The sequence below is a fragment of the Argopecten irradians genome, chromosome 6, assembly GCF_041381155.1.
Source record: "Argopecten irradians isolate NY chromosome 6, Ai_NY, whole genome shotgun sequence".
Lineage (NCBI taxonomy): Eukaryota > Metazoa > Mollusca > Bivalvia > Pectinida > Pectinidae > Argopecten > Argopecten irradians.
Window position 1 is genome coordinate 28,833,772 of NC_091139.1, and position 20,203 is coordinate 28,853,974.

At 32.8% G+C, this 20,203-nt stretch overlaps 1 protein-coding gene and 1 non-coding gene across 2 annotated transcripts in view; both read right to left on the reverse strand.

Moving 5' to 3' along the window:
• Window positions 1-631: 631 nt before the first annotated feature.
• Window positions 632-704, reverse strand: Trnaf-gaa (transfer RNA phenylalanine (anticodon GAA)). Its single transcript has one exon. It is a non-coding gene; the product is annotated as a tRNA-Phe (tRNA).
• Window positions 705-8,592: 7,888 nt separating this feature from the next.
• LOC138325550 (uncharacterized) overlaps window positions 8,593-20,203 on the reverse strand; it is a 28,444-nt gene continuing 16,833 nt past the window's right edge. The window contains exons 17-23 of the mRNA XM_069271298.1: window positions 19,893-19,973; window positions 14,798-15,013; window positions 13,849-13,967; window positions 11,856-11,990; window positions 11,309-11,390; window positions 10,641-10,764; window positions 8,593-10,116 (exon numbers count right to left, since the gene is read on the reverse strand). Coding sequence (XP_069127399.1) covers window positions 9,914-10,116; window positions 10,641-10,764; window positions 11,309-11,390; window positions 11,856-11,990; window positions 13,849-13,967; window positions 14,798-15,013; window positions 19,893-19,973 — 960 coding nt within the window. The 3' untranslated portion in view covers window positions 8,593-9,913. The remainder of the gene's footprint in view (window positions 10,117-10,640; window positions 10,765-11,308; window positions 11,391-11,855; window positions 11,991-13,848; window positions 13,968-14,797; window positions 15,014-19,892; window positions 19,974-20,203) is intronic.

Consider the following 20,203-nt stretch of genomic DNA (forward strand, 5'->3'; position numbering starts at 1 on the left):
GACGTTTATACTTATCTTTATCCTAGATAAAAACAATGGAAGTAAATAGTAAACATGTTCCTTCAGGTTTACTAAAGCATGTTCATGACGTCTTAGCTTTTACCTTTACATTTTTTCCTATAAGTTATTCCTCCGATAAAAAGTATCGTTTAGTTTCTGAAACTAATAACATTTCCAAAAGGATAGAGTGGAAAATACACTTGTTAATAATTAGTTTTAACTTGTTTTCATACTTAATTCAACTTTTCTTCATAATCCGAGAATGGCGCGAAAATTCGACGTAATCATGACATCACAATAGAAACGTCGATGTTGCGTATTGATTTAGAAAAAAAATTCAAAGAATCGTACGTTTAAACGTAATCTAAGGTATCAAGAAGTCTGAAAAAATAATTTTACACATTGATGTAACTATTTTTTAAATTCAAAGGGTTATGAAATAAATTTTGTTTGCAAACTTTTGTGAGAATCCGCTACGCAATTTCACACAGTTTGCTTAAATATTATGATAATGATTGTGACATCTTTGACGTATCTTATGATATCTTTAATTGAAATAGTCTTTTAATATCGATAAGATTTACAGATCTGTATTGTTTTCTCCAAAAAGGAAAGACAAAAGAAGGGTGAATGCCGAAACCCGGGATCGAACCAGGGACCTTTAGATCTTCAGTCTAACGCTCTCCCAACTGAGCTATTTCGGCTTCGACTTGCAGGTGATGTTCGGAGTAGCGTTGGAAACACCATTTCCAATACATATATCGATTATTCCTTGCACAAAATCAGATGGTTCTAGCGAGTTCTCTATTGATCTTTGTTTTACGAGACTCTGAAACAGCTTCCCAGACGCTTTGACGCATGCCAAAAACAGATAAATGGTGACATTATCAATTTTTAATTAATTTTCAATTCATATTATTTAGACCAAAATGATATGCAAAATGCTACCATATTTTAATAAAGACAGTAAATATTTGCATTGTTGTCATGATACATAAACAACTTTCATGCAGTCAAGCCTGTTTACATCGTGGGAAACATGTGTATTGATGTTAATATAACAGTTCTGACGTTTTGTTGATCTTGAAATCCACCAGAGCGGATAAGCCAAGGTCAGTCACGGCTGGGTAGCTTTATTTGCTATGAGACACAGATGTAAACAACTCCGCAATGAATTCAAGGTAAACTGCATCAATATACAGAATGCAAATACTATATCAGCAAATCTATCAGACGTTGTAGGCATAGCAATTAGGTCTGTCGATGTAGATCTTGATAGTTTTGTGCCATGGCCTTCCATCAGAACATTACATATTCTCTTTATGCAGGAAATACCAAGATAAAGATGTTCTGAAACTTGTAGATTACTCACATGTGACTCCATGGTCATTGTAAAATTCAAAAATCAAATACAAATAAACCAAATAGGCATTAGATCAATTTGTGAAAAAATACATACTTTGTATATATAATGGTTAATCAAATGAAACAATTTTTTATGGAATGCATTGGAAATTTAATGTTCAGAGTACGTACGTACAATGTTTAAAGTTTGCTAATGGCAACGATATGCTGTTGATCGGTGACATCAACAGTAATATTCCCTGTAAATAAGAATGGCCAAAACAACTTCCTTTAATCATTTGTAATACTCCACTTTAGCAACATCAATTACACAGTTTTCAAGAAACTCTTTCTCATTAAAGCTAAGAATGTAAGTCAATAACCATTACAATGAGATTTTAAAAACAAATCAAGAATCGTGTAGGAGACATTCTCCAGTCGAAGACCGTCATTTTCTTTCTCTCTCTACCAGTATTTCAATTCGCTCGCCGACCCTTACGTAACGCATGTGAAACGACACAACTTCACTCATTGTGAAATGCGTGAATGCTTTTTAAACTGTCAGTTTAAATATAACCAATAGCAAATAAAAACAAACTTGTAAACAACATGTGTGTACATTCTACACTTCTGATCTCCAAAGTTCCTTTGAATTTCTAAATATTAACAGTGTAATATTTAGGCATATGCCCTGCACATTGATGGGAAACATTAAGCTATCTTCTTTATAGATTCAGTTCGTCCTATAATAGAAATACACATTTTAGTCTAAATGTTATATGTAGGGGAATTTTTCAGCAAATTTTGTATGTTTTTCTTTCAATAATCTTCATTATTTTCGATTGGCAGAGACACAACAACCATACAAATGAGAAATGTTATTTACAGTGGTTACCCACATAGACATCATTAACGTAGGTTGTTATGGCAAAGCCTGTAGGCAAAACCTATGCTCAATATCGGTTACAAATTCTAGGTAAATAAATGGTCTTCTTTTTTAAATGACATGTCCTTAAAACTTACAAATATATATACCATAAATAATCTGATCATTTCGGTTCAAAACTGGTCATTGTATTGCAAGAGCAATTTAATTTTTTTTTATCCAATTTCCTCTTTTTGCTTATCACAGATCGGTAAACAAATGCAATAGATGGTATAAACTTGTCCATCTGACCTTTGTAACAGACGACTGATTAGCGTTAGTATCTCCCCACTCATCGCTAACGACTAACGACAAGATAAAGTTTCGTTACGTCAGTGTAGCTAGGCACTGCCTTAGACACCTTTGTCTCTTTATAACTGCATATAATGACAGAATAACAATTCAAAAGTAAAAAACAGACTACTCAATTAACTTTTTAAAGTAGGGACATCAATCTGTCAACTTATACGCCAATCCTTATCAAGTAATTCAACTCTGTTGGCTTACAGACAAATAACAGTATTGAAGAGAGTGCATTCTTAAAAACGGTAACTACATGTTTCTGAACGTCAGTGGTTTTTGTACAACCAGAAGGCAAGGGAAAAATTGTCGCCTCAAATTATCTGAGAAGAATGACATAATACTTCATTTATTTTGATTTATCTAGTTCAAATTTTTAACATTTCTCACAATACCAATAATTTTGATCCCTAATATCACTAACACTATATATAGAACATAGAAGCTGTGGCGCAGTCTAATCTAAAGTAACATTTCTGACTTTGAATCAAAACATCATATGCATCAAGCGGTAAGCTTTTATTACAATATAAGGAAAATATTATTCAATCAAGAAATATGCTAAATCCAGTCGAATTAGACCATTGAAGTCATAATCTATAGATCATACTTTATCATTGCTTGATACTTCGGGTCTTTTTAGTCAAATTAAGGTGTAATATAAGTTTTGACTTTAAGAAATATCTTTACAAATACAACGAGTTACGTGTAAATTTTGAATTTATTTTCATTTCTTTTATGTTAGAGATGAATCTTATTGAGTGTTATATGAACTAGCATGAATGAGCTGTATCAATACATTGGACCAGGCCGCTGATGCAAAGTGTTTCAACAAATCTCTTTGTGCTTACAAGTAAGTAGAGTATGAGGCGAATAAAAGTTAAAAAGTATGTAACAGATTCTTTCTTCGCATTAGATCTTACGTACCTATGTATGACGTGTTCTCTTTGTATACGGTTTAAGAGCATATTGTTTTTAATTTATTACCATTTTCCATAAGTCTTTAAACAAAAATATTGTTAAAAATGATTGATATTTATTTTAATGAGAATTACGGTTTTGCTACTTTGGTAGTATAAGGTTTTTACCTATTGTAAACGTGGAAATTATGCGAGGAAATAAACCGGTAATTTCGCGAATGTTGCTTGATCGCGAACGAAAATTTCAGCCAAATTTTGTGAATGCATGGAATGTATTGCTTTAAGACCATCGCGAAAATTTTGTATTTGCAAAGTACGAAATTAAGCACTTGCAAAACATATCCATGTTTCTGTATTAGACGACCTCCCTTACCAGCCACTGAGTTTATACAGATATACGTTGCAAATGTGATCCCTAATCATTTTAATTTTAACTGTTATGTACGAGTTTACACATGCATACATATATAATTATAGTTTGCATACACACTCACACATCCAGAAAAACACATATGTACCATACATTTATATGTATAAAAAATGGGAAAACAGATAAACGTAAATGAATACAGACATCAGACGAAGTAGACAGATAATTACAAAAAGAAACGGACACGCATTTAATGGCAGACAGACAGACACAATGATAGACAGATAGACAAAACTGAGACAGACAGGTTTACAGAAAGACAGGAGGGAGACATAGAGACAAACAACATGTATATTACTGTAAAAGTTTTTTTTTATTTTCATTTTTCTATATTGATGTTTAAAAGATAAAGATCAATAAGGTGACTATACGTTTGACCTACATATTACCTGGTCATTAACACATTCGGTCCTTAGCTTCATCAACTACATGTACAAGAGAAACACCTCTACGGTACATTAATTTGCATTCTTTACCTGCAATCTGTTTGTTTTGCTGATTTTGTATCCAAACAGTATTTACCTTTTACGCAGCCGTATGGACGCTGTAATCGACGTTAAGGTGAGCATTAACCCCGACCTTTGACCTATAGGAGGGTCACCTATCATCTAAATCATAAACAGGGCCTTTTTTCCTTCATGTTTACGAGATACCCGCTGACCTTTCATACAAAAAGTAAGAATATTTACTGATGTATGTAAATAGCCAGTCAAATAAAAAAACTTTTGTGATAAATTGGTGACGATATTTGTATGACGATGGGTAATGGAAGTGGCTTGGTTCTTTCTATAAGAGTTACTACCACACATGTACCTTCTCTTATTTTTATTGTATTTTATCAAATACAACCTGTGGAGGCGAAGGTAAATAAGAGATACCGTTTTTATCTTATTGTTACATCTTCACGGTTGAAAGGACTTTGTTATAAACTCATGATGTACGTACATTTATCAATGCCCTCAAAGAAACCACTTTGGTACGCTATCGCGAACACAAGGACCACACAACGAAAATACGGGAATTCCATCAAACATTATCAAACGGCTCACAGGCCAAATCGTAGTCTTTTATGCACGAATCATACAAAACATGAGCGATAATAGAATCTTGAAAAATCTTAAATAATTCCTTGATTATATGTAGAAACCCATGTCGTGAATGAAATAGTCTAAGGTACGATTTACTTTCAAAGAAATACTTTCGTTATTAGAAAGCTCATAATAAAATAGTACACAGGTTTAAAACAGTAATGATTCAAAAAGACAAACATATGATTTATCTCAAGAAATAGGAATTACAGATATGTCGAAATAGAAACGTATTTCAATCAAATACCCTGACATTCCAAAACACATGTAAAAGGCCAGACAATTAATTTCGGACTCCACAATGCTTTATTCTTTTCACTAAAGGAAATCAAATTTATCTATCTCTATCAGTATTTTCCTTATCTTATATTTATACAAAACAAAGTTTTCCGCCAATGCCGTATCCTTTCCAACCCTTTTAACATTTTGCCGACATTTCTGGGTTTTTTTTCCAATCCTTTTACATACAGACGTGCATGCAAATAATAACTTGATATCGAAATTTGGCGTTGCAAAATTGACATATAAGCTCATAGCTAAACAATGTATTGCTATGAAAATTATGCAATGGACATAGACATCGTTTTACTTTCAATGTGGATCTGCTGATAGGAGTTGATTATATCACCATTCTCTTATAGTACAACTGTAATATTGCACCTTAACAATAACAATATATGTCACGGCATCAGCTACATATCTCACCTCTCTTACAAGTTTTATGGCAACAACAAAACACATTTATCCAAAACAGATGAACTAACTTTGTTATATAAAATCCGCCAAAGAAGACATTGTTGCCGAATTTATAAGCTTAACAACAACGTTGATTCGGATGCAATCCGCCTTCAACTTTAATTAGCTTTTGGTTTCCGAAACTTTTTTATAGCAAAATTCTGTTATAGCGAATTATTTCTCCTTGTCCCGTGAGATTCATTATAACAAAGTTCTACTGTAATACCTTCTTTACGTATTTCAACAATCAACTTAATGTTATCTTGTTTTATAGAAATGATTTTGAAGCTGGACAAGCAGTTTACACAAGTTTACCGGGGACATCAGACAAAATCAATGTACATGTTGTATGTATTGTAATGGTAAGTACAACCAAACGCAATTAATTTTACTACTTTCTCATCTATATTAATCAGCAGGATATGTTAATTGGATTGTGTGAGAACATAGAACAATTATTTAATATATTTTTAACATATTAATTAATGAACCAAGAACATCTATTATATAACGCTTAGCATATAAAATATTAGTGTAATACACTAAATTATTATTATTGGAGGGGTTAGGGTGTAAAACAAAACTTGATGTGAACACGTATAAATTCTGTCGATTTTATTTATTTTTCGGTGAATGTAACATGCATTCTGTAATTAAGGACTAAAATCAGAACATCAAGTTATATTCTATAAAGGCATCAATATCTGAAACGAGAGTCACATTTCAAAACTTTTATTGCAATTATGTTATTTCGAAACATATATAATATAGAGCATTTCTATAATCTTGACTATACTTTATGTAAAAATATAGAGTTTGAAAATAACTAACCACTAGATGAGTATCTATAACAAAAAGAATGTTTAAACGATGTTGAATACATACGTTAACATGAAATCGCAACACTAGAAACAAAGACGGAATTTGAACGATTAAAGGGATATAACTCTGTAGTGTATTACACAAACGTCATTAAATGTTTAGGTTTTAGACCCTGATTAAACTGGTTGCAGAAATGTGTACCGAACCTCGTGAATTAAAGTGTACCATTTTTTGCATATTTTGCCAAAAATTACAAACAGCATAACGATCTACTAGTCAACAGTGATATCTAAGGTTAGGACGGATGCATAGCCACCTTAAATCAACTAAGTTATGTTCAAATACACATAAGAAGTGATGTATAGGCATACAAGAAATCACTAGTTTTAACGGGGTCTTCAACCTTAATGAGCTATTTCATATCCATTATTTTGGTAGAAAGCGTTATATATATGCAATAAAAATAGAACGTCGAGATAGTTTTATTGCGATTTTTTCTCTTTACTTCTGTAAACGTAATGTTTAACGATAATCTCAATTAATACACCAGAAAATTTACATGTTCTTAATCTTTAATAAAGCAGTGTTGCATTGTATTGCGGTAAAAAAAATAAAAAATAAAAGAGATTATAAAAGGTGGTTTTTCATTCGGTTTTTACAGAATTCACATCGCGATAACTTGGAAGCATGTTATTTTCTTCTCTAACACGTTTTTGAATGCTTCGGAAGTTTGTCTAAACAAAATACATTTTATTAGTGATCTTTGTTCGTTAAAATGTATAACATATCATATAGAATTTATAGTTTTACTATACTCATTTCTTTCAATCTATTTATAAAACTTGCTAAATCATGCAATGCATTAATATTTATAATAAGCTTGTGTTAAAGAAATATACATCTTAGTCAGTTGTTCTTGATATGATAGTGCAATTGAGTTTTAGTCCACTCTTTTATCAATTACACTATCATTTAACTGTGTTTTACGGGATGACTATTAATCAATCCATTCATACTATAAGGGAAAACAATTACTCTTAGACAATGAAATGCATTCATTAATGAAAAAATGTCACAGATGCTTTACTTAACGTAAAAGCCAGTATTAAATTTCACCATAAAAATCCTTTATAAAACCAAACCAACCATACACACAACGTTTTGGTAGAACTTTATTAGTCAAAGGGACATAACTACAGAATACAGATATAAAGTAATATTTTGTGGAAATTCAAACCGCAAGTTCTTCTGTAAAATGTCTCTGGAGAACAAATACATCAAAATTCTGGTGAATATGCAAAATTCAGCAAATATTGCATTGTAATTTGGAATGTTTAATGATTGAGTCTATCAGGACGGCAGATTTATCCAATAGTATTTATAAAAGTCACAACTTAAACAATATATAACTAGCACATGTATGTACATTTGAATTTGTATAGTACCTATTCCATGCCCCCCCCCCCCCATTTCGAATTTAAATATTTACCTTATGAACAGGTAATGATAGCTTAGTTAATTTGTTTCCAAAAACAGTATTTATTCTTGAGAAAACGATAACGACTTCTCACACAATGATAAGGTGGTTTTTTTTATAAGAAATGGAATTTCTGCTAATAAATGGACCCAAAAAAAATGGACGGATTTCAACAGCAATTATATATTGAATAAACATACAATAGTAAATTGCATAGCAATATGACAAATATTAAAGAAATATTTAGAAAGCCAGTTTCATAGTAGAATATAACAAAAACTAATCTATGTGAGAGTTCCAGCTCTCAGTGTAAATTATGATATGTCAATGTACAATGTATATGATGTTCAGTTAATTAACAGTCACACTCAGTCATATATCAACATCTTGCACATCATTCATTAGTGAGCGTGTCAAAGATGATACTGATTTCAATAAAACCGTATCATAATAACCACCTAGGCGCAATGTTTAAACAAAACATCCATTAAATTAAAATAATAATACTATAGATTGAAACTTCATAAACGTATTCTTATGGCAAGGACACGACATGATGTTGATATTTTTCCGATTTTATTTTTAAACAGGCGACCATTACATGTATAATTGAAAATAACAAATGTTTAGTACATCAAACATCCTTCATAACCTTCATAGAAAATATATTATATTCAAGAATAGATTATCAAAGATGTAAATGTACATATGTTTGCGCATTTAGCGCTAGAAACTGCGCTAAACATAACTTTCTCGTGTCTTTGATAAAGTAATTATTAAAAACGCGCTCAATTTAGCGCTATCAAATTGATTGCGCCATATAAGAGTGTTTATACATGTAGTACAACCAGATACAGTTTTTACCTTTTTCTACAATTTCAATTCAATCAAAATCTATAAAATCTTTTATAGATCTTGGGGAGGGAAGAGGTCAGAGGTTAGAGCAGGAGAGAGAGAGATTCTGAAATATGTTAGAAAATATTTCTAATTAACTCGTTATGTTATCATTCATGATATAAAACATACCTGATAAAAATAAGATATTTCTCCTTTTCATATTCCCTTTAACATCGCGATTCCGAATTCTTAAAATTATTACAAATATAATTTCCATTAGATTTCGCTGTATTCTACAGCGTCATGGAATTCTGTTGGCACATTATCTTGTTCTCAAGGCGATCTTGGTAACCAGATACCAAGTTTCCACAGATTATCTAAAGATGTGTAAATAAGTTTATTGTTGAAGATAATCTATCATGTTTTCTTAACAGTTCAACAAGACTACGGAAAATAAGTTAAGATTTTAAGTGTAAAACTCTTCATATTAAAAACTAACATTATTTTTAAGTATGGATATTGTATAAACGAAATACATGTATGGGAGGAATATTCACTAGTCATTTAAAACCAAATTTAAACGTTTACCCCGTCCTAATTTACTATATAAATACCCTTTTCGAATGTTGCGCAGAAAAAAATATTTTCATGTGGAACACACAAGCAGGTAAAACACGTTCCTCTGAATTTAGGTATTTATATCACCTTCTCTTGATAAAACGAGAGATTGTTTGTAGTGTCTTCCATTATATTATTAATGCAGACTACAAATTTTAATTCAGATATTTTGACACGGACTTATCTATTTCTATTGATAATTCAATAATTATCTATTAAATATCTATTATCTCAAAAACAATTAATGATGAATTCATGAGAAAGTATATATTATCTTAATTATTGTTAACATGTACTATACATGTACATAACTTTATATTACAAGAGCCAACATAATGTTACAATGCGTCACCTTTCATGATAAAAGTTGGTTTTGTTGTGCTTAATATAAAAATTTCAAAATATTGCAAAAAATAGTTAAAAGTGGTCAGTATTAACCATAAGTTTTTCAGGTTTAGCCAAAACTTTTCTCGCAAAATCCAAAAGATTATCCTTAAGGAACCAGTCCTCATTTCTGTTGTCTGACCCTACCGGAGGGTAAAATGCTGCTCGTCTGTGACTGTCCCTCTTTACAAAACAGATACGGGGATACATGTACATGTCCAAGGGGTCCTCTCCATCTGAATGAATACAAAAAATGTATATAATCATAATATATATATATATATATATATATATATATATAAACATCTCCTGAAGAACAGCAGCAGCTGGGAAAACGTTAGAGATCGATGGCAGATTTGTTTTAGTTTTGTTTTTTTCTATATAAATTCTATCACAAGGATATTCAACATTATAATATATATTCACATAATACCTCATATTGTATATGAGAATACACCGTGAATGTATCTATTTCAGCAAATTATTTTAGTGTGTTTTTAATCACAAAATTACAACACACAAAAATGTTTTCGTTACCCTTTTATTCTTTACCAATTTGCGATGAGAATTAATTCAATATTATGTAGAATACTTAGTACACAATACAAAATGCAAAGTCACATGTGGAACACGGACGGTCAGATTGACAGCTGGCAATCCATCAATTCACGGGAAGGTTATGGACTTGCAAGAGGAAGAATTTACAAAATACTGGGTTTTTTTATCGAACATTTAAGTGTCTATCTTTATGCCTACTCACCAATAGCGACTGTCATTGAGTAGCCCTCTGGTACAAATCTCCGTGCCCAGGCCCTGTAATCGTCTGCGTCTATTGTCACCACTTCCATGTTATTGTACAGCTCATACGCCACTGCTGTTAGCTCCTATATATATATTTTATACATATTTCAAAGCCACCTTATAGATTGTATATTGAAACTTAATCAAACAATTTAGTATCACTTTTAAAGTTTTATGTTCAAACTATGAAAATTTTAAGCAAATTTATTTCATTATTGGTAGTTTTGTTAAGTTTTGTTTTTCTTCTATTTATTATCAAACTAGTTGTCTTCAATATATTTTCACATATATTTACCTATATATTTTTGTTTTATTTTTTTTTTTTATTTTGATACATCAATTTTATTTCTTTCTGTTAATAAATGAACAGTAAATCTGTGACTAAAAATCAAAATGAGAATCTATCATTAATTCAAAAATTCCAGATTACGGTTTTACATTATCGTTCATATCAATGTACATGTACCTTGGTTATAAGAACGCAATATATGTAATTATGTTCTTTTCACGATTACGTCTGCAGCGTTTTTAAATAATATACTAGTAGCATCAAATCATGCGATGAGATGAAATGAGATAGCGAAAACTTGTAACAGTTTTAAATTACCATAAATTGAGTTTACAAACCTTAAAGAATTGTGCTTCTTCTGTGACGTTCTGTTTGTGTACAAGAGCCATCAACACAGGTAGACTGTCCTCCACATTCTCACTGTTAAACAACAGATCAGAATACCTCAATGGTCAAAGAAGAGTAACTCCAATTTGGTTTCGTTTTATTTCACAACCAGTTGTTGAAAATATTAATGTAAAACGTGTTTGATAATTGTGTGTCCCAAAAGTAATTAGCTTACACTTAATATTTACACATATCACTATCTTGACAGTTTTAAATAGATAAGTTGAATGCTATGTTCTAACATTGTAATTGATGTCGATAAACTTTTTTCTTGTTTTGTTTTGGAAACGCAGTGTGTCTTTAAAAACCCAATATTCATTTTGCATAAAAATCTCTATTGATCTGTATGGCATAGCTATTAGTTATTAAAGCAACAGTTAATATGATGTTTTTAATAAACTATGACAACATTAAAGAAATTATTCTCATCTTTCAATGTTGAATATTATTTTTTTTTCTTCACTATAACCACAGGATTCGATCTGTATACAGACTTACTTGGGGTGGATGTGGAACAGATCTGATGTGAGCTGGGTGACAGGAAGTCGGGAATGATCCAAGGTGTAAGCCATGATGAGATTTGTACAGGCCACGTGGTCATGTTCACACTTTTTATTGGGCTCTAAGTTGTATCTATTAACGTAAATATTGAACATTAAATTATTAAACTCAATGGGACTAATTCACGTACCACGTGATACCCGATAGGGTTTGTGCGGGACTAGTATTTCCAGTGGTGATGGAACGTAACTTTTTGTAATCTTCCCGCTGAAATGACGTTCGCGCGGGATATCATCTTTTGACGTCATTCCACCACCAATAGCAAAAATAGTCCCGCACAAACGTTATAAGGTATCACGTGGTACGTGAATTATTCCCATCAATAATACAGTAAAACTTACTTATTACGGCGCAATCAAATTTTGGCTTCAAATTTATTTTGAAAAGACACTGGTATATTTGCGCAATCAACGGCTATATTTACACAGAAACACTATTAGTGTAACCACCTTTTAGCACAGTAATGGATTGCTTATATGATTATCATGTAGGTTAAATAAAATTCAGAGCATAGCTGCTAATTTTCACGGGTCAAAGGATTTTGACTTCAAATAGAAGCTGAGAAATGTTGTGTTTTTTTTATTTTCAAAAACGGGACCAGACGATTTAGTATTTTTACTTAGTTACAAAAGTAACTTACTTTACACCATTACCACCATTGAAAAGTTTGAGCTTCTAATTTCACTTCAAGTTAAAAATATAAAAAAAATAATTAATTGCATCCCGAAAAAAATCCCTGGCACCATATCTTATACGGAATGAAGTACTAATTGCGCATGCACCAAAGGCAAAATAAATTATTTCATATTATGTTTTATGTTAATTAGATACATATATATACATACACGATCAAACACCAATTATTGTTCAAATGATGAACATCATTTATGCTCTGCCGTGGTAGAGCATCTTTAAGATTTAAATGAAAGAGAATTTTGCAAAATGATTCACATCATTTAAATGTTGCTTATTCTTATCCCAACTACAGCAATGTCATGTAAAATCGGAAATGAATACCACTGGCTAATGATACAGTAGTTACAAAATGTCAAGTTAAAATTTTCTTTATTTAATTTCTTCATACAACAATTTAATATATACAATCGATATAAAGGAACATAGAAACAAGTGTCTAAGACACTTATGTCAATGTATGACCTTGATATTAATTTGCTATAAGACAGCATATAGAAAGTTTACTTATGCAAAGTTTGCAATATTGAAATTTAATAAATTGAAAGGAGTTTTCTAGGGAAACATGGATAGGAATAGTAAAATAAATAGAAATATATGATGGAAAATGTAGAAATGGGAATTTTAGTGAAAAAAAAGGGTGGTGGGGAGGGGGGAGGGATTTGGTTAAAATAGCATATATAGACAAAGTTAGAAAATCTACGGATTAAGTACGTAATTGTGAACAGCTAAGCAGATATCCTTATTTTTGTGTAGAGATAGTGTTTCGTTCCCAAAGAGAAGAAGGTCTACAGTAATAGTATATGGTTATGAACGTATAAATCGTGTTCGAACTTCGTCATACCTAGTACATTCTAATAGGAAGTGAGAATTGTTTTCAATTAGACCACAAACACATCTTGGAGACTGCACGATATTTTTGTTAAAAAGATGTCCATTGAGGGAACTGCGTTCCATGCGTAAACAGGCATGATAAATTTGTCCCTTACGAGTTCCAAAGTTAAAATAAACAGGTATGTTTCTTGTCAAGTTTCTATCAAGAAATGATTTTAATACTGAAGTAAATGGGTTAGATCGAATATTAGAAGGCAGTTTGTACAAAATGTTTACCTTTGTCTATTGGCCTTTATATAAATCTTCTAATTTTCTGGATAGTCTTTTTTTTGTTATTACTAAGTATATAATTTTTTAATTTCGGTACATAATTTTAAGTTTGTGACATATGAACAATAAAAACCTGTGTGGTTTGTGAAACTTGTGTAGATTGGTATCAGATTCGTCCTCCACTGTCTCGGCTAAACTTGTCCCCAATTTCATGATGACTGCACTCACGCCATCCCTTCTCTTCAGAATCACCTAAATCCAAATTATTGAAATTCAAAATAACACAACGTAATGTAAATTATCCTTTCAATAATATAATGTTAACACATCACGATAGTGTCAATACTTTTCTATAACATAAACGCTTTTATATAGCTTCAACACTTTCCATAAAGATGTCAGCATGCATAAATATCAACGTCATCACATATAAAAATCGTTATATATAGTTAATTTTTCTCAATGTTGTCAACCTTTTTTATCATTTTAATGCTCCAAAGATGTCAGAATATCTCAATAATTTGAACACCTTCAAATAATGCTAAAACATCTTGATAATTTTCCCAATTACATCAAATCACTCCATCCTCTCAAAATTTTAAGCTCATCTCAAGTCTGTTCAAATATTCTTTAATCAATATTTAACAACAAATTTGTATAAGCATAATAATGAATTGTGTGTGGAATTTATGGTGAAATGACAATTCAGTTGACATTGGATCTAAAGACTGGTATCATAAAAAAAAAAAATTCAGAAACTTCAGAGATATCACTAACCTTGTGTCGTGTTGAATTAATATCCACTTTTTATTCTGTGTTCTACAACCGATAAACGGCCAGAGCGGGAACAAATGGGAAACTGAAGGGGCGCTAAATAGGACCAAATTTGGGCTACAATTCAGACAATTTTGGCACCTAGTAGACCAAAAATCATTTTACATACGAAACAAAATAGAGAAATCTATATATGATTTCATCGTTTCAATCAATCAATGTAAGTGAAATGAGGCCTATAAAAGGAAGGAGGGGTGCTTATAGGATGAGGTGCTTATTTGGTTGAATACGGTATATGAAGGTTTTACCTGTGAGACGATGACATCCAAGTCATCCCCTCCAAATTCTCTTGCTGGAATATCCTGACTATAAACGCTGTGACAGTGGACCTTCCCGTACAGACGTTCACAGACCAGTCGAAAACACTCGTATGAGTAGTAGTAGTCAGTACGTCTCTGGGGAGGAATGGGAAGGAAATCTGACCTTCTGGGCATCAATACACCAAACAGGCTCACATCATCTGACTAAAAGAGGAAAATCATGTGTATAATCATAGGCAAAATGTTCAGGTGGAAAAGGAGGAAACTTTATCCTTATCTAACAACGTCTGCTTTATATTACAAGTTATCGTGACATCACAAAAGCATCATTGACATAGCATATCCATTTAGATAATTAAATTATTTGGAAAATCAATGGAATCCTACATGCACGAGGAAACACATTTTATTTTATCAAGTAGTCTGGAAAATTAATTATAAGCATTGATGTCACTATTTTTTAATTTCATCTGATTCATACAAGGAGAGGTATCACTTTCCGCCGTTTTAAAAAAAAAACGGCCATTCAGTGATAAGCTAAATATTTTACATGAAGATACATTAGGGTCAGCTGCATATTGATGCTATTCAGGATATCAGATTTTTTTCTGGGCTCATGGTAATTTCAGGTGTCAAAGGGTGAAAATCCACATTTTTCATTTTTGAAGTCCTAATTATTTAAATATTAGAAAAGAGATAATATTATTTTACAGTTTTTGACTGTAAATCTTGGGTTTGTGAAATTCAGTTCAGAAAAACTGATGAAAAATTCAAAGAAATGTCACAGTGACCTAGTTAAATATTTGTTCCACTTTAGCATTGACATTATTCAAAAAACAGCAATATTTTTTAGTGAACATTATGTACATGAAATCTTGACATGACCTGTTTTTCCAGTTATTCAACTTTACATTTTATCGCTTGTTTTTGGACATTATATTTGATATCAACAATTTAGTACTTTATGTTTACATGTTGTATATCCTTGACATGACCTGTTTCCATCCTTGTGAAATAACCTATCTTTAAAGCAGGTAATAAATTACATTTAAATAGAAAATAATAAGAAATATTTACATTGAAAGTATGATATTAGAACTGAGCCTGCTGCATCATTGCATGATCGGAAAAGGCGACTAAATTTTGGATATCAATTCTCGCCGTTACCTAGATAACAAGAGATCCCAGAGGGATCTTGGCGCCCACCAAAGAATGATCTATGTCTGACAATGGAAAGAGGGATCTTTTCTCTGCTTTTCAAACTTTTGCAAACATACTATATATAAAATTTGAGACAGATCGCTTCAGTACTTCCTGAGAAACAGCAGTAACAAACTTCAACTATCAAAATCCAAGATGGCTCCTTGGCGGCCATCTTGATGATTGATCGGTCCCAAATCGAAATATGCACAACTAGGGCCCTAGGGGAACCTATATATGAAATTTGAGACAGATTCATTCAATACTTTCTGAGAAATAGCGATAACAATCTTTAACTATCAAAATCCAAGATGGCAGCCTGGCGGCCATTTTGTTGACCGATCGGTCCCAAAACGCAACATGCACAACTAGGACCCTAGGGGAACCTATATATGAAATTTGAGACAGATCCCTTCAGTACTTTCTGAGAAATAGCGATAACAAACTTTAACTATCAAAATCCAAGATGGCTGCCTGGCGGCCATCTTGTTGACCGATTGGTCCCAAAATGCAATATGCACAACTAGGGCCCTAGGGGAACCTACATATGAAATTTGAGACAGATCCCTTCAGTACTTTCTGAGAAATAGCGATAACAAACTTTAAGTATCAAAATCCAAGATGGCTGCCTGGCGGCCATCTTGTTGACCGATTGGTCCCAAAATTCAATATGCACAACTAGGGCCCTAGGGGAACCTACATATGAAATACGAGACAGATCCCTTCAGTACTTTCTGAGAAATAGCGATAACAAGAATTGTTAACGGACGGACGGACGGACGGACGGAAGGACGGACGGACGGACGGAAGGACGGACGGAAGGACGGACGACGGACCACGGACAAAAAGCGATTTGAATAGCCCACCATCTGATGATGGTGGGCTAAAAAATATTTGATTTGTCTCAATCATCAAATCTGTATCAGGAACATTTTCCTATCACTACAAAACAGTTATTTTCGAGATAACTCTCTCTTATGGTGAACGCTTCCTGTTAAAAACATTATATTGTTTGCTAAAGCAACTAGATAAAGGTTTCATATTTAGTCGCCTTTTACGATCACGCAATGGGGCAGCAGGCACAATTTGAACATTATACATGGAATGTAGGTGTTGCTTGAGATTCTTTTATGAAAGAAAATTATTAGCTTTAACACTTGGTTTAAACTATGGAAAACCCATAAGACAGATAGTTGACATACAATACCTTTTATTGAATATGACCTAATTGATCCCCAAGACCCTAAGAAGTGGGGGAACAGGCAAAATTATTCTACCTTTAGTGAAGGTGTGGCGTGAAATAAGCTCATAAGGCAAGCTTAAATATAAAAAAACTGCTTTAAACATGGAAACCGAGGATACTTGGTCAACAGATGATACCATTCATTACATATGAACCTTATTTATGCACATGACTTAGCCAATTTACCATAGGATTTAATTATCTTATGAAGGTCATGTCAAGATCCAATTGCATCATTAAACATCAATTCTTAGTTTTCAGCAATTAAATGAAAGTTTTTTATGCTAAAATGGAACAAATACTTAAACAGGTCACTGTGACCCACTTTTTGAATTGTTCATCAGTTTTCTTAACTGAACTTCACAAACCAAAGAATTGCATGCAAAAACTGCAAAAAACATTATCTCTATTCTAATCTTTGGTATATTAGGACTTAAACAATGAATTTGTGAGTTTTCCCCTTTGACCCATGAATTACCATGAGCCAAGAAAAAAATAAGATCTTCTGATTAGCATGCAATAAGCAGCTGGACCTAATGTTTCTTCATGCAAAATATTAAGCTTATCACTGAGTGGCCGTAAAATGGCTCAAAGAGATACTCATCCTTTCATTCATACCCCAAAGAAATCTAAAAATAGTGACATCAATGCTTAAAACAATCATTTAATACCATTATAAATATACCTACATATTATTTTTTCTATATATATGAGATAGGAAAACAACCATAAAACTATTTTTTTTTAAATCTTGGGTTTGTGAGTTTCAGTTCAGAAAACTGATGAAAAATTTAAGAAGTAAGTCACAGTGACCTAGTGAAATATTTGTTCCATTTTAGCATTAAAACTAATATTTTTGCTGAAAACTTAGCATTTCAACAATTTATAGCTTTAATTTGATGTTTAGTACTGTATGTGGATCTTGACATGACCTGTTTAAGATTATTACATCCTAGGGTCACAGTAGCTAGGTCACATGCATAAATTTTTTTTTTCTAAAACATATTCTTCTATGACATTTCCAACCAGAGGCCCATGGGCCGTAACGGTCATCTGACTATTAGTACAATACAACATAGTTGTTTAAAGATTTTAGCCTATTTGACCTCTGTGACCTTGATTGAAGGTCAAGGTAATTCATTTGAACAAACTTGGTAGCCCTTCATCCCAGCATGCTACATGCTCAATATCAGTACCCTGGGCCTTCTGGTTCTTGAGAAGAAGTCATTTAAAAATTTAAGCCTATTTGACCCCCGTGACCTTGAATGAAGGTCAAGGTCATTCATTTGAACAAACTTGGTAGCCCTTCATCCCAGCATGCTACAGGCCCAATATCAGTACCATGTGCCTTCTGGTTCTTGAGAAGAAGTTGTTTAAAGATTTTAGCCTATTTGACCCCTGTGACCTTATATGAAGGTCAAGGTCCTTCATTCGAACAAACTTGGTAGCCCTTCATCCCAGCATGCTGTAGGCCCAATATGAGTATCCTGGGCCATTTAGTTCTTGAGAAGAAGTCATTTAAAGAATTTAGCCTATTTGACCCCTGTGACCTTGAATGAAGGTTAAGGTCATTCATTTGAACAAACTTGGTAGCCCTTCATCCCAGCATGCCACAGGCCCAATATCAGGTCTCTAAACATCTTCATTATTCACAAGATGTTGTTTAAATGGTTATAGCCTATTTGACCCCTGTGACCTTGAATGAAGGTCAGGGTCATTTATTTGAACAAACTTGGTAGCCTTTCATCCCAGCATCCTACGGGCCCAATATCAGTACCCTGGGCCTTCTGGTTCTTGAGAAGAAGTCAAACTTGGTAGCCCTTCATCCCAGCATGCTAGAGGCCTAATATCAGGTCTCTAGGCCTCTTAGTTATTCATAAGAAGTTGTTTAAAGGATTTTAGCCTATTTGACCCCTGTGACCTTGAATGAAGGTCAAGGTCATTTATTTGAACAAACTTGGTAGCCTTTCATCCCAGCATGCCAGAGGCCTAATATCAGGTCTCTAGGCCTCTTAGTTATTCACAAGAAGTTGTTTAAAGGATTTTAGCCTATTTGACCCCTGTGACCTTGAATGAAGGTCAAGGTCATTTATTTGAACAAACTTGGTAGCCCTTCATCCCAGCATCCTACAGGCCAAATATCAGTACCCTGGGCCTTCTGGTTCTTGAGAAGAAGTCGTTTAAAGATTTTCGCCTTTTTGACCCCTGTGACCTTGAATGAAGGTCAAGGTCATTCATTTGAACAAACTTGGTAGCCCTCCATCCCAGCAACCTACAGGCCAAATATGAGTACCCTGGGCCTTCCGGTTATTGAGAAGAAGTTGTTTGAATGAAAAGTTTACGCACGGCGGACGGCGCACGACGACGGACGGTGCATGATGACAATAGGTCATCCTGACCCTTCGGGTCAGATGACCTAAAAATCGAAAATAAAGTGTTTATCTATTTTTATTTTTCCTTTTTTTGTTATTGTAAATTCTAAGTGTTTCCAATCTATAATTGGTTATTTATAATTTGATTCCTTTTAAATATGTCCAGTCTTGCTCTATGTTTCATGTTTGTTTGTTTTTCCTTTTTTTAAGTACATTGTATTTGTGCTTCAATGATACACTAAATTACAGGTCTGTAGTGCTCTCTCACCTTAACATCTGGCCAGTCAAATAGATTGTCTGTGATGGCTGGAGTGGACACTCTGGCAAACCATTCCATTATGGAATCATGCTGAAACCAGTTTACAATAGAACTTAAAGTCTACTTATGTTAGGCTATGTACACTCTAGAAGTTAGAATTCTCATATGTTGATCACACCTAAATCTAAAATCATTTAGCTGTTAAATAAATGGCCCTGAGTGACATAAGTTGTTGAAGGACAGTGGGGAAAAAAACCTGTTACAATATCAGTCTACAGTCAAACATAGAATGTAAAGTACATTATAATATACTGCTAACA